Source organism: Ascaphus truei, chromosome 19 (assembly GCF_040206685.1).
Source record: "Ascaphus truei isolate aAscTru1 chromosome 19, aAscTru1.hap1, whole genome shotgun sequence".
Classification (NCBI taxonomy): domain Eukaryota; kingdom Metazoa; phylum Chordata; class Amphibia; order Anura; family Ascaphidae; genus Ascaphus; species Ascaphus truei.
Window position 1 is genome coordinate 31212227 of NC_134501.1, and position 15241 is coordinate 31227467.

General features: G+C 41.6%; 1 protein-coding gene across 2 annotated transcripts; it reads left to right on the top strand.

Moving 5' to 3' along the window:
• The first annotated feature begins 211 nt into the window (after positions 1-211).
• On the top strand, positions 212-15030 carry LOC142470131 (uncharacterized). 2 transcript variants are annotated; one of them, XM_075577079.1, is made up of 4 exons: positions 212-339; positions 1667-1793; positions 7661-7747; positions 8073-15028. In XM_075577079.1, exons 1-4 carry the CDS (start codon positions 325-327, stop codon positions 11594-11596), a joined length of 3753 nt encoding a protein of 1250 aa, XP_075433194.1. In that variant the 5' UTR covers positions 212-324; the 3' UTR covers positions 11597-15028. The 2 variants fall into 2 exon arrangements, with proteins under 2 accessions (XP_075433194.1, XP_075433195.1); XM_075577080.1 differs by lacking the exons at positions 212-339; positions 1667-1793 and adding an exon at positions 5041-5142 and having other exon boundaries at positions 8073-15030.
• The last annotated feature ends 211 nt before the right edge of the window (positions 15031-15241 follow it).

Here is a 15241-nt window from a genome sequence, read left to right on the forward strand (position 1 = left end):
AGTTTTCCTGGCCTGGCTTTGCCCCTACAAATCTCATTATAAATCCACCATTGTGGCAAACAGACAAAGAGATGTCATGTCCTACGACCGCAATGGATGCTGGGAGTTGTAGTTTTCAGCGGCTGGAATCCGTGGGAAAAAGTAGAGCGATGCCTGTTTGAAGCACTCCAAGTTCCAGCATGCAGCGCGCCCGTCTCTTACCATGGAGAACACCGGAAGTAGTTATGCGAATACCCTTTTCTCCGGTTTTAATCCGGAATCTCGCGGCGGTTACCGCCTCTGGTCAGCTTGGGGAGCTGGCGGTAGAGGAAGGCGCTTGGTAACATGTCGGCTGCTCGGGTGAGAGATACTTGCTTTAGGACTGTGTGTGGCAGCTCCGGGAAGGGAACATTATAGGGATCCGTTTCGCTATGGGACCCTGGTCAGGGAGATGGCATGTTTATAATCTGAGGCATCTACTGATCACCCTATCACATGGGTAATGTGTTACCCCGGGGGGCGGGCAGAGTCTGACAGTAATGGAGAGGGAGGGGGAGGGTCTGCTCAATGGGAAGCAGCTTTTGTAGCTAGTATGTCTTAGGCCGCGCGTATAGTGCCCGGGACGGGTGACGTCACCCCTCGCCGCTAGTGAAAGTTATATTTCGCTTTGCGGCGGCGTCACAGGCGTACTGGCATTTGATTGGTTCAGTCTGTCACATGAGGCGACAGCCCTTGAAAAATCAAATATTGCCAGCTACCAAAATTTGTGACGCGACGTCGCTCCGTTGCATTGTTGCTGTCGCGCTTATGATAAGCGCGCGCGGCGGCGGCGGCAATGCATTTGTTTAAGGGCAGTGTCGCCGTTACGGGCACTATACGCATGGCCTTAAACCAGCAGTCCAAGCTGCCATTACCCCCCCCCCCTCCCCTTTAATATGTGCATCAATACAATCTGCACTCAGTGATAAGTATTTAGATAAATTGCCGATCCGTCCGTTCTCCTGTGATGATTCAGCTCGGGCAGTGGTGGAGTTAGAAATACACTACCCCAGGGCACTTGCATATGCCGGCCGTTTCCTTTCTGCCGCCCTCCTTCTGTTTCGCAGCATCAAATGACGCCACGGACGTCACCAAAGTTACGGCGTCTCCTCACACGGCGTCAAATGATGACTTTGGTCACCTCCGTGGCGTCATTTGACGTTGCGAATCAGGATGAGGAGGGTGGCAGAAAAGAGACAGCAAGGAGGTGCCCAGCATATATAAGTGACCCCATCAGGACTGATAGGCGAGAGAGTGAATGTGTACCCCAAATGTTTGCAGTCTATGACCTAGTGGGAAATCTGCCACTGGGCTCGGGGATTCACTGAAGAGGAGTATTCTGCAGTGTAACTTTGTAAATGGTTACTATAGAAACAAAAAAGTCTGTTGCATTATAATCCATTAAAAATCATTCAGAGTTGTTTTTAAAAAAAAAATTGCTACAATTATTTTCAGTCCTTACTACGCACAGGACGGGTGCCAGGGGTGAAATTTTAGGCGGCCAGGCGCCCAGCATTTTCTGCCAGTGCGTGTGTATTCAATGTTATTGGCTGCCTAAGTATGACTCATTTATTCAAGATTCACTTTGTGTTCTGGGGGGGGGGGATGGTGAAAGATGTGTAATAAAGCTGAGATTATTTTGGTTTAGGAGCCGATACATTTTGATGACATCGCAATCTTCTTCTCCGAGGAGGAGTGGGAGTACTTAGAAGAATGGCAGAAGGAGCTTTACAAGGAAGTTATGTTGGAGAATTACAACATGCTGATCTCTCTGGGTAAGAAGTTGTTTCCCATGAAGTATATACATAGACGGACACAATGATTTTGCAGGAAAGTATCCCATTTTCAAATCTGGTGCCAAGTAAACACCAGGTTCATTAAAACACCTTTTACTGAGATTTTGTGATTTTGATGAATCTTGTGCTTTAAAAATAATAATAATAATAATGATGATTTTTCCTGAGATTTGTAACTGGCAGACCTGAATAAATAGACCTTTTGGAGCATATGTTTGTCTCCGGATTTGTGGAAATCTGTAGTGACTGACCTCCACAGATAAAATAAATGCCAATTTATATTTACCACTGCCTTTAATATACTGGTCTCCTTTATTTAGGAGAATATAGTCATTGGTAATCTTTTTATAGATTTTAAGCACTTTTTCTTTGGTATACTTGTCCTCATCTCTTTTGCATCAGTATATAGCTGTGCAACCTATAAGCATTGATTTACTATGTAGTAACATCTTTAACATAAATTGTGTAGTTTCTGGATAATTCACCATTAATTATGGAGAAATACACAACATCAGGACTAAATCCAAATCAAGTCAAGGTAATTAGTGATTTGTCATGGGAGACAAGGACTTTTAACACTTTTTACCTTTCTGGGATCATTCACTAGGCAAAACATGGTAATGGAATAAAATGTAGTTTATTTGGGTAATCCCATGTACACACAATGAATATACAAAATACAGACAGAATACACACTTACTGGGGGTCAAAAACTAGCCTCAAATAGGTGCCGGGCGCCTGCTTCGGAAGGCTTACCTTGACGGGGAAATCGTCCTGGTATTCTTTTCGGGTAGAATACCTGACCGTGACCGCTACGTTCTATTCTGAGAACTTGGACTTCGCGTCTGACTTAGTCTCAGCAGGGCAGTCTTTCCTAGCTTCAGAAACAAAGCCGGTTGCTCTACTATTCGTAACAGAGCAACTTTGAAAAACCCACCCGCGCCTCACCGACTCAAGCCACAGAATGTCAGGTTCCCTGATCGGGCCGCCTCCTTACATACACTCTGCTGAGCTATCTCTAACATGGAAGTAGGAGGAGCAATGACCAATCAGAGCGTGGGAGGTTTCCCTAGCAGCCAATCAGAATGGGAGAACCTTGGAAACATGCAGTGGGCTACAGAATGCATTGAGTATTGTAGGTTCATGTATTTCCTAGCAATTTTTTGTACGGCATTCTGTAGCCCACTGCATGTTTCTAAGGGCATCCACTAGTACACATGCAAAAACCTTTTTCAATTGTTATCACTGTTTCACCTCCCCATTGTGGAATTTAAGGGTTCAAGTGATTATTCACGTTTTCAATTTTTTGGATAATCTATTTACACTGTGGTTATTGAATATACTACTTAATATATTGGAAGATATACACGGATCTGTTTGGTTTCTTCACATATCTGCACTTCGCACATCGTTCCTGGGGACCAGCGCCAAGGAGGACTTTTCTCCCTTAATGATATCGAGAGAAAAAATATGAATGTATATACCCATAATTACTTTTAGCCTTGTCTTCGTTGCCACTAAGACCACATTCTTGGGTACGTTGTTGCCTTGAAAACCTGGCCCACTTGTGCACCCTTGCTTTAGTAGATTTATGTTTTGGAGGTAAAGTTGATGTGGCATAGCTCCAGGAAGTTGGTTTAGTGATTTATCACACACTTGCTAACTCAAATTCCCGCTTGCTTGTCCCTGCGATCCCTGGAGCCCCCTCCCCCCAATAGCGGTCTTAAATCAGACCCTTCGACGTGTCGAAAAACCATCCCGACACATTTCACTCCAGCTACGGATTACGGTAAATCGTGCAAGTCTCTCGGTCCGAGTTTAAATAGTGGGGCATTGTGATAGCAACTTAGGATGCTTATTACAGGTGTTATTTAAAATGGAATCCAATGGCTCCATCTTGTGGTACACACAAGCAATCCAGGCGCGCTGTCAGCATGATTACAGCAAATGCGTAGTGATGTATTAATTATTGGCGCATATCACAATTGGATATGCATTTAGTCTCAAAACCGGATATATATTAATCCATTTAATGGGATCTCACCATGGATGGTAGTCCCAATCAATACCGTTGGCATGGCTGGGGCAAGAATTTAGTCTATATACATGAAAATCAACGTAAAACTCTTGTCCGTTTTCATATGAAGACTTAATCAGAAGGATTTGTTAATCAAAAACAGGGATAATAGTCTGTGAAGGTGGTGTATGTCAAACCTTCATTTAGGCCATTTGAACTGTGTTTTTAATTTAAAAAATCCATTCAGCCTCCATTCTAAGTAGTTTATTATCGGTATCGCCTCCCCTCATTCTCTTGAGGTGGTATATCCTGTAAAAGTAAGATGGTTAATATTATCATTATCATATCATTATGGCATTGATTCACGTGTCAAGAAACCGAAGAGAGCTGTCTAAGAGGGGATGTGGTCATTTATATAGAAATATATTCGGGCACAGTACAAGGAGCTTTCAAAAGAACTATTCATCCCAAGGGCAGTACAAAGGACTCAGGATCATCCACAAGGTTGGAGGAAAGGAGATTTCACCAGCAATAAAAGAAAGGGTTCTTTAGGCTGCATCTATCCTGTTCGCACGGTGCGAACAAAAGGCCAGACCTCAATGAGACCATAGCACGCGCAACGGATTTTTCACGAGACATATTTTTTATGTTTTTGTCCCGCGACGGCCGTGTCACATGGGTGGTTCAGACAATGAGGACGAACTGCTCATGTGATATCACGTATCCCTGTGACTGGATCACAGGCCACAGATCGCTTGCCCGACAGGCGTGTGACGCCATGTGCACCCAGTATATCCGAAGCCTTACAGTAAGAGCAGTTAAAATGTGGAATTCCTAACCCATGGAGACTGTGATGGCAGATACAAAAGATCTGTTCAAAAAAAGTTGGACATCTTTTTAGAAAGGAAAGGTATTCAGGGATATACCAAATAAGTATACATGGGAAGGATGTTGATCCAGGGAATAATCCAATTGCTAATTCTTGGGAGTCAGGAAGGAATTAATTTTTCCCCTTATGAGATATCATTAGATGATATTTCTCTGGGGGGTTTTTGTTTGCCTTTCAATGGATCAATATACTGTAGGAACGGATATAGGATAACATTTCTGTTGTCTAAATTTAGCATAGGTGCAACTTGATGGATGTATTTCTTTTAATTTTTTTATTTTTTTTCAGCCTCATCTACTATATATTTTACGTAATCGGTGTGTCCATTTAATGTCTGACCGAATTCACATACTCGAGAATTATTCTACATAATTCCCTTGCGGTCTTTCCTGCATATCTTTTCCGCACTCCAAGCTGATCAGGTATATGACATTAATAGCCCTAGAGTTAATAAAGGTGTCTATTCTTAGCTGTTATTATTTGGTGGGATCATTGTAATTAGAGGCCTTACAGCAATGGCACTTGAACATGGCTTTTGTTGAGGAGGTGGGTCATTTAGTGTGGCTCTCTGGTAATGACCATGTACCAGATCGTCCCTCAAATTCCTGGAGCATCTACTTGTTTACGGTCATCATAGAGAACATGCAGATATTTGTTTTTATCCCTTGTCGTTTGAACTCCCATTGTTGGTTTTCACCACCTGACTTTAAATTTACTTTAAAAAAAAGTTTGTTTCCTGACTCGCACTAGGCTTGGGCGATAACTGTATTACATTCTTATAGTCAGTGTTCGACAAACCTATACATTTGCTCGCCCCGGGCGAGTGGATTTAACATCGTGGCGAGCTCCTATTGGCCCAACCAGCACACGTTTGGTACTAGGTGGCGAGTAGATTTTTTTGTGTGGCGAGTAGATTTTTTGGTGATTTGTCAACCACTGCTTATAGTGATAACTTTATTACGATTAAATGCCCAGTAAAAAAACAAAAATGTAAATGTCTCTTAACCCCTTCCTACGGTGGGTTAAGAGATATTGGGGGTTGAAAGTAAGGGCTTAAGACACGGAGGAGGAAGGGGTCAACGGAGACATGTGAAAGGGTTAAGAGACACTGGAGGGGTTGAGGGAGGCATGTAAGACACCGGGGAGGGGTGAGGGAGGTGTGTAAGAACTGGGTAGAAGGTAGGGGCGTGTAATGGGAGACAAGTACTTTTATAACCAGGGATCACTATCACCAGACAGGACACAATAATTGAATAAAACTGAGATTATTCTGGCAAGCCAGCAAACACACAAAATAAACAATATACACTCACAATCTGGGGGGAGAGGGGGGAGTCTCAAGCCTCACTCGGTGCAGGAGCCTTCTTCAGTAGAATTATCCTGTCTGCTGCTTGTCGTAGGCTTCTCTGTGCTATCCGGCACAAAGCACTTTTGAATCTCCCGCTCAGCTGTGTCTCAGATCAGCTCCACGCACGGTCTCTGCTGGTCGGGCTTCTCCGGCGTTCCTCCGCTGAGCGCAGTGCTCATTTATGCTCTTTTACACAAAGCACTGTCAAAGCCCACCGGCGCGTCTCTGATCGCCTCCACACTTGGTCTGGTTCTCTGCACCGGCCGTTCTCCTTACATAGCCCCCGCTGGCAATGCTCAACATGGAGCAAGGAGCGGCGGCCAATCATAGCGCTGATCGTGACCGGGTGGCCAATCACAGGCGAGGGCACGAAGGGAGCTCGCCCGGTTACACCGGCTTAGGTGCCCAGGACCGCTCCTGGATGACGGATCGGCTGGGCGGTGGAAGTTTTGAAAGCTGCCTATGGGAATTGCGCTGGGGGACTAAGTCCCGGCAATGGCTTCCCCCAGCCAGACCCAAATCGCCCGTTGGGACAGCGTCTGCGGGGAACAAAGGCTCCCCACTGAGAGCTCGTCCTTGGACCTTATAGCCAACACTTTCCTGTCTGCCATTTATCACGAACCACTATTTCTTTGTAAGCAGCACAGGTAATTGGATTACTGTGTCTGCTAGCAAAGGAATCATTACACCTTACTTTTTACACACCGGCTGCCTTTTCAACTGCATGGGGAACAGGCTACACTTAAACATGGGGAATATATTTTCCTTTACAGGGACTAAAGTGTGTTTTTATATACATGTACATTCCCTGTTCCCAAGTTATAGTTTTCCCCTTCCAAACATTAGACAGTAATCAGCCCTTTTCTGGAAGGGGTTACACAAAGCAAATCATACATTGGCCAAAATAAGCTTTACAGAGGTGGCCATTATACACAGTATTGGGTTAGCCAGCAGGACTTCACCTTTATTATGGGAGGCTTGCTACCCCTACCGTCACAGGGTGTAAGAGACTGGGAGGAAGGTAGGGGTGGAAGAGACTGAGTAGAAGGGGGGGGAGGAAGGGGTGTTCAATAAAGGAAAGCATTTGATCTATTTGGCACCACAGTTTATTTAGGATTGCTGTTTGAATGGGGGAGCAACAGATTACTGTACGCTCCACGTGGTGAGCTGAATGAATACACAAATACCTAAACATTTTTTTTACATTATATGTATATTTTGCAAGAAAATATAGGATTTTACTAGCATTTTTATTTTATGGGATTTTTGTATAAGCAAAATCTGTTTAACGGATGGGACTTTCTGTTCTATGAAAAGGGCTTATTTGGAATCCGGCCTTAGGCAAAGAGAGATTCTGCTTTGTTTACTGAAAATGCTGCCTGTCCATATTTGTGCCTCTTGTCATATTGTTCATTTATTTTCTGTGTACTGAAAACCTTGACCACTTTGCATGGCTGTCTGTAGTTCTTAAAGACCCCTTTACAGCCGAGGGTAACTCCCTGCAGTGAACTCTTGAGGTTAACATGTAAAGGTTTTTTTTTTCTTCTCCTAATGTTACGTTTTAATGCATGCTATATATTTTTTTCTAATAGGTCAGCCTCCAATAATATCAAAAATCGAAAAAGGTCATGAACCGTGGATGAGTGGCTGTTGGGGAATTGATAAAAAAAACTGCGAAGGTAGGTAAAATTTCTATCTAAAATGATGCGAGTATCTGGTACAAAGAATAGATGTAGTGGTCCAATTTACAGACAATGTGCTTGGTAGATATTGTGTGTTGTCAAATTTGATGGCAATACATTAGAACCTATTTTATTTTAACATACATTTCTTTTTGGATCATGGTTTTTTTCCTCACTATTTTAATGCATTTTAGGCACCTGGCACTGGAGAGGCAAAAAATGTGTAAAAAATAAAATGGTCTGGTTTGTATTTTATTGTACGTTAATGGTGGGGAAGGAAATATACTTTAATGCTTAATTTGTGTGCATTTTTGTTACACAGGTGATATTGGTTCCGTGAGTGATATTCAGCTACGCCCCTTGAAATTAGACTCTCAAGATGTACAGTTATCAAATGATCATATTTCACCATCTTCTCTGAAAGATAATGATCTCAGGAGAGGGTGTCAATCTAAATCAATTCGGAGGAACAATGTAAGGGAGATGTTGGAGAAATGTACTGAGCGGACTTTAAAAAATCACAAAGAGCTTATTATACGCCTGCATAAATTACCAGCAGACACAAATCCAAACACTTCCGATGAAAGAAGCTCTGAAAACACAAGTAAATCAGATCCATATACTAATCGTGATGAAAATACAGCTGAGAAGTCAAGTATCGGCACAATACCAGATCTACAGACTGAGAATTCAAGAGGTCAAGTCAATGTCAAGCTAAATAAGTGTGCTAAATCTGCCAGTAACTACACAGCAAGCCAGAGGGCAGTGAAGTTATCTGTGAAAAAGATTGCTGCTGAGACAAGGGGATCATTAAAGGTTACAGAGAGCAAAGAAATTAGTGAGAGGATCATAAAAGCAACACAACGATCAAAAGCATGCTCTGATTATGAGAGAGGTGACAAAAAGGATCAATGTAAATACAAAAATAGCACAAAACTGAGTGAGAATAACCGAAAACACAGGGAAACACCAAGTACAAGTTGTGGTCATAAAATAATTACAGAAAGAATAGAACAAAACAAAATAACACCACAAGGATCAAGTACATGCCCTGACAGTGGAATGCCGAGCAATGAAAACACAAACCGGATCGTACATAGATTACATACCTTTTTAGACGGTGCTATAGTTAACAAGAAGTTTACAAATGGCAAAGAAGGTAGTGGAAACGAAACTACGAGGTTAACACAGATGCCAGGTACTGATGAAAACATTACCCACTGCTCAGACAAGAATGGAAATACAAAACAGAGATCATGTAGCGGTGCTAGAAATGAGAATAGCACAGAAATCATCACAATAACGAAGGGTAGGAAAAAACTAGAGAAGTTTTCCAAGCCAGAAAGAAGTGTCAAGCATGGAAAAAAGTATGGATCTTCAAGGGTCAAACAAAAACATACTGAGCTGGATATAGTAACTAAGGTACCACAGGGGACACATGTATGCATTAAATCTGAGTTTTGCACATGCACTGAGAGCATTCCACTGCAGAAATCGCAAGCTGAGATCAGTGTTGGGAAACACAAGGACCTTAAACAGAGGAAAACAAAGAGGCCAGATAATCGAACTAGTGACATTTCTTTTTCCAAAAATGAGAAAAGCACTCAGAGAAATCCTATTTCAAAACCTCATGTGGGTCCTGATGTTACAGACATTAGGGACAGCAAAGGTGATTGGGGAAGCCTAATTATTAAGACTACAGAGCATACAAAATCTGACACTGAGAAAAACAAGAGACTGTTGGTATGCACTGATGCCAAGAAATGTAGTGAGTCGAACAGCATGATTGATATAAGAAGACGTCAAATGGATGGCCAACATTGTAAAGAGAGAATCAAGAAAAAGGATAACCAATCAGATCGGCCTCTAATAAGCAGCATTTGCACTGAGAGAGGACGAGACAAAAACAAAAGTCAGTGTGAAACTGAGGCAGAGGAAAATAAAGGGAGAGAAATAATGGAAGTAAATATCGGTGTTGATATTCAAAGAAGCAAAATAATACAATTCAGTCATAAGGATGCAGAGAAATCATATGTTTATACGAAGTCACTTACCAGTACTGCGCATAACAAAAATACTGCAGAGAACCTGGTATTTACATGTTCCCCATCTAGGCCTACCAACAACAAACGTATAGTCTCAAGAAAACGGAGCATGAGTAAGGAAGATGCATGTAATAAAAATGCTGCCAATGATGAGCTAGTAATTCGTTCACATAAACAATATCCTCTCGCCAAAAGGAAAGACAATATTCAGAAAAACTTTAAAATGCATCCAGTTGAAAGGCTTCATGAGAGTTCTAATGCTAAAGACATGAAGATATGCTGTGGTCGCAAATTAAGCCCCAAAGATGATGAAAATGCTAAGCAGAACCTGTGTATGTGTACTGATAACAAGAAGACTACAGGGGAACATTTTGTGAACAATGCAATACCAAATATATGTTTTCATGGTGAGAGAACGAAAAAGTCTATTAACACCTATGATGGTGATAAAAGTGTACCGAATAACACTGGGATAAAGAAGCAGCCTCATAGAATTAATGAACAAGACAAAGGTAGTTGTAAAGATAAGTTCAAGTTGTGTTCTTGTGTTCAAAAGCATTCAAAGCCAAGTACAGGTACCAAGAGAACAGCAAAGGTGCATGAAGAAACTGAAAGCAAGACTAAAAACAAAAGGAACAATGGGCTAAATACAACAGACAGTACAACAATAAGTCCAGCTAGTAAGAAATGTGTTCTTGAAAATATTGGAGTGCCCAATGCGAAGAAATTATGTACAAGTCTTGTAATGAATGCCAACACCCAAGCAGATATGACTAAAAGAAAGATTTCAAGCCCTAGTGAGAAAACCCTTTGCAGAATTCCAAATCGTACTAAGAAAATACATGATATTCATTATTGCCGTTGTGAAAAGACCTGCAAAGTGAAGTATAACTTAAGTTCAACTAAGGAATTAAGTGCTTCTAATAGGGAAGGCAAAACAGGTATTACAGAAACAAAGAGGGGTGTAGTGAGTAGAGCACACCTAGAAAACAAGTATTTTAGAAATATTGCAGGTCAGAAAACCTATAAAAGCAGCTGGACATGTAAGAGATATCAAAGGTTGAGGGCAAGTTTGGTATCCCAAGACTGCAATAAATGTGGGAAAAGATTCACTACAAAAATAAACAGAATTCGACCTCAAAAGATTGGACAAAATGAGAAAAGGCCTGTAAGCAGCAATAAAAGTGCTGAAGTTATAAATCCTAAAATTCCCATCAGTTACAAATGTAGGTCTTGCATTATATTTGCTAAGAAATTTAAGGATAAATTTAATAATACATGCCCAATACTACCTATAAGAGGGACACATGCATGTACTGTATGTGGGAAAAGATTTGTTCAGCATACATTACTTCTGCAACATCAGAAAACTCACATAGATGAAAAACCCTATCTGTGTAAAAAGTGTGGCCAAACTTTCATTGATAAAGAATTATTTGTCACACATTACAGAACACATAAAGATGACAAGAACCATAAGTGTACTGAATGTGGGAAGTCTTTTGCTGATAATTCAACACTTCTTATACATCAGCGAATACACACAGGGGAGAAGCCCTTTAGTTGCAATGAATGTGGGAGAAGCTTTAGTCAGCATTCAACACTTCTTTCCCATGAAAGAATTCACACAGGAGAGAAGCCATTTAAATGCTATGATTGTGGGAGAAAATTCTGTGATAGGTCAGGGTATGCAAGTCATATGAGAACTCACACTGGGGAGAGGCCCTTTAAATGTGCATGTGGTAAAGCATTTACTCAGAGCTCAAATCTCCGTCGACATGAGCGACTTCACATAGCATAGAAGCCCTATATGTGTAGTGATTGTGACAAAGACTTCAATGAGCATTCGAAACTAATATCGCATGAATTGTACATCTGAAAATAAGAATTCAAAATGGTAGAAATACAGAAGAAGGCTTGAAGATTATCTCTGCAACAGCTTCACTTAAGGAAATCAAATGATACACCATGATACAGTAGAGGAGACATTTTAATTGAATTTAATGTGCTCTTGCTCTTCGCTTTGCTTTGAGTTTACACAGGAGAGAAGCCATTTACATGATCTAAATGTACGTTTAAATTGCTATAAGTTAATCTTTTGCTTATTATGAATTAGAAAGCTGAAGTGAATCCAGTAAAAGGTGGACATTTAATACGTGTAACTATCTAGTATGTCAAAACAGGCAAAATACTATTTACATGAGAAAAATAAAGGCCAATTCTTGGTAAATAACTGCCAATGCTCCACTTGAAAATAACTCTGCATTTGCTACAAAATCTCACTTATTTGAACAGTATGGATTCTTCATGCGTAGTCTCTGATTAGACTATGATTAAAGAAGGAGAATTGAAGACAAATGGTGCTCAAATATAAGTGTGTGCACTGCACATATTTTTCCTCATAGGCATCATTGAAGTATAAGTAAACACACTGCAACCATCCATAGAATAAATGTCCATAAAGATGAATAGAGGGACAAATGACCTAGCGGTGTCCACTTGAGCACCACAACAAATGGCCTTTGTATAGGAACCCATCTCAAAGCTAAAACATCCCCTATTGTATGACACAAGGTAAACATATAAGGGCTAAAGCCAATTACCTGCCCCTGGGGGTAGCCAAAATGAGTCCGGTGTTGCAGTATTCTGGAGTGTGCAATCCTGCAGAGTAGAGTCAACGAGAAGAAGTGTGGAGCAACGGAGCACAGCAGCAAAAAAGTGGATTTTTTCAATAATAACAGGGCAATTACAAGATAAAAGTAGAAGGTATTTAATCCATCAGTTCACAAAAAGAAAGAAACAAACAAACGCACCAACGCATTTCATCCCGTAGGACTTTGTCAAGGTGTGGTCTGCATTTTCACCCCCACTCTGAAAGTGTCACTGTGGTTAGATTGCTTTTGACGTTCAGCACGTCAAATCTCACTAATGCCGCACACGTGATGCATTCAGCGTGGAGTCACGTTTGGTGGTGGTAAATTATTTAAATAACCAACACACTTGGATTACTCACACTCTTTGAAAAAGCGCCTGTACGCGCAAAATGCGTTAGTGGTTCTTCCTGCTCAACGCCATATCATCTGATCAATAAAGCGTTTTAATCAATTTTTGCATCGTAGCCCCTACTTTTTGCATGCTGTGCTCCGCTGTTCTAACCTTCTGAAATCTCTACATGATGCTCTTTGCGTGCAGCATGCACTGGAACCCGGACAAGCATCAAATCGTGAGTCTTTCTCATTTCTTTGCTGGATGTTAGACGTGTACACAGGCTGGTGTACTATGCTCTAGGGTGTGTTTCCACATAGGCAGACGAATGAGTCAGGGCTGTTCATATACAACCCTTATTCTTTTTCACCTACCAGAGGGATTATTATTCATCGTATGCACTAGGCATTTTATGAGCTCATTTACTGTGACCGGACATCACAATCTAGAGCTATGAAAAAGAAAAAAAAGCGCAACACCCTCATAGTACAGTATTGAAAATATTTAATGGTAACAAAAGGAAAGGGGTATGGTAATGAACATGTTAAAAAAAAATCAGCAGTTTAAAAGCATTGAGGTATAAAAACCATGAGCCTGGACATCGGGGTAGGTTTTCACTTCAACGTCCAGCCTTGTATGGATGATGGCAGGCAGACTCAAGACCACCACAGATGCAGTGCACAGTCTGTCGCAAGATGGCCCAAATTACAGCAGAGCAGACTCTAGCAACAATAATAAGCCCAAGGTCGGCAGGAGCACCAGGCACCAACTACAGGTCACTGTAGTTAAATTGCTAAACAGACAGCAGCCTAGATCAATACCAGCTCAGATGCAGAATAGCAACAGTCACGTCCAGACCTCTCACTCAGCCCCAATAAACAAGCACAGGTATATAGTCACCTCTACAGGGCTCGCTAGTGGAGCACCAGAATGCTCATGATCAAGAAGCTCCTCTACGAAATGTGTTGGATTTAGTTTGTGCATAATTGACCTCTTGATGTATTCTTCACATATCCTTTGATGATACTAAGGTTATATGTGTTACTGCTATTGCTATTTTGCAACTTATTCATTGTGGGCGTTCCTCTTCTCTTGTCTCCCGGTTGGGGGTGACATCACACGTGAGCACTCCACGCGCTGCATCTGTGGTGGTGTATGGTCTGAGGAAAGGACTAGCTTGTCCTGAAACGTCACGCTATGCTTGTACCTGCTCTGATACAAATACAAGGGAATACATACCAACTTGGGTCTGGGGGAGATACTAGCCTCAACTAGGTGCAGGATGCCTGCTTCAGGAAGGCTTACACAGTGCTCCACGTCTAGGAACACACGATACTCTTTCGGGAGAGCCACCGTGCTCTTCCCACTGGTTTCAGCTCTGTTCAATTCTCAGAACTTGGATGCGAGAACTTGCTCCCAGCACTTGTCCTCAGCTTGGCTGGGCTTCTCTAGCACCCCCAATGCCCAGTGCTTTGCTATTGCGAGCAAAGCACCTTTGAAAAGCCTTTCCTGGGCGCAGAAAGGAAGGAGCAGATAAGATAAGAGCATCAAAAGAAAAAAGGCGCAATTGTTTGGCAAAAAGCGGTTTGTTTATAGTTAGAATGGAAGATATAAAAGCACACAATGCAAATATACAAAAAGAAAATAGATAAACTACAATGAAAAATTAATATAGATATACTGCAATAAAAAATGAAACGTTTGCCTGCTAGGTAAGGACTGGTGCCGATATGCCTAAAGTAGAAATGAAGTCTGTATATGAAACTCCAAAATGAGCCTGTGGTGTTTCTGAGGATGAAAGTTGAAACTCAGCTTGCCAAATAGATGCCGAATTAGTGCTGCTGCTATGCTGTTGAGCGTCTCCTGGGGTGTTTACCTAAGTCGCCTTGCTTCAAAGCTTCTAAAGCCTATGGCTGGCTGGTGCTGGTTACCTCCTCACAGGGCTCACAGGAAATGACGTCAGGCTAGAAGTCTCCAGCGTCGCAACCAGTATGACGCTGGTGCTTGTCACTCCACGAAGATGTAAAAAGCAGCTTGCGGCTGTTGTCCTATTCATTCAGGCTCAGAAAAAATTAGGGCTGCTACGTGTCTGGGGCCACACAAGAGTAAGTGTGTGTCCACCCAACTGAAACGTGACCCACTGTAACTCCTCCTACGCGTTTCACCAATAGAATGGCTTCGTCAGGGATACTGGGGGTGGACACTCATGGTGTTTAATACCCGAAATTGATTAATTAAATTTTATTGATAATAAAGTAATTTGCTTAATGATTGGTTAAAGGTAATTGCTGAATTGAAGGGATGAACACATAGAGATCAACACCCAGTATTTGGTTCATGTCACAAAAACTACAAAGAGGATTTATACAAAAACAAGAAATAAATATATAATTATATATGTATAATTCGATATGTGAGAAAAACTTGTAAACAGAGAATTTAAATATGTGTTTGAAGAAAG

Excerpts from the sequence above, each read along its gene's own strand:
- LOC142470131 (XM_075577079.1), top strand. Across the intron at positions 1,794-7,660 it reads CAACATGCTGATCTCTCTGG|GTCAGCCTCCAATAATATCA; the intron begins GTAAGAAGTTGT and ends TTTTTCTAATAG. Across the intron at positions 7,748-8,072 it reads TGATAAAAAAAACTGCGAAG|GTGATATTGGTTCCGTGAGT; the intron begins GTAGGTAAAATT and ends TTTGTTACACAG.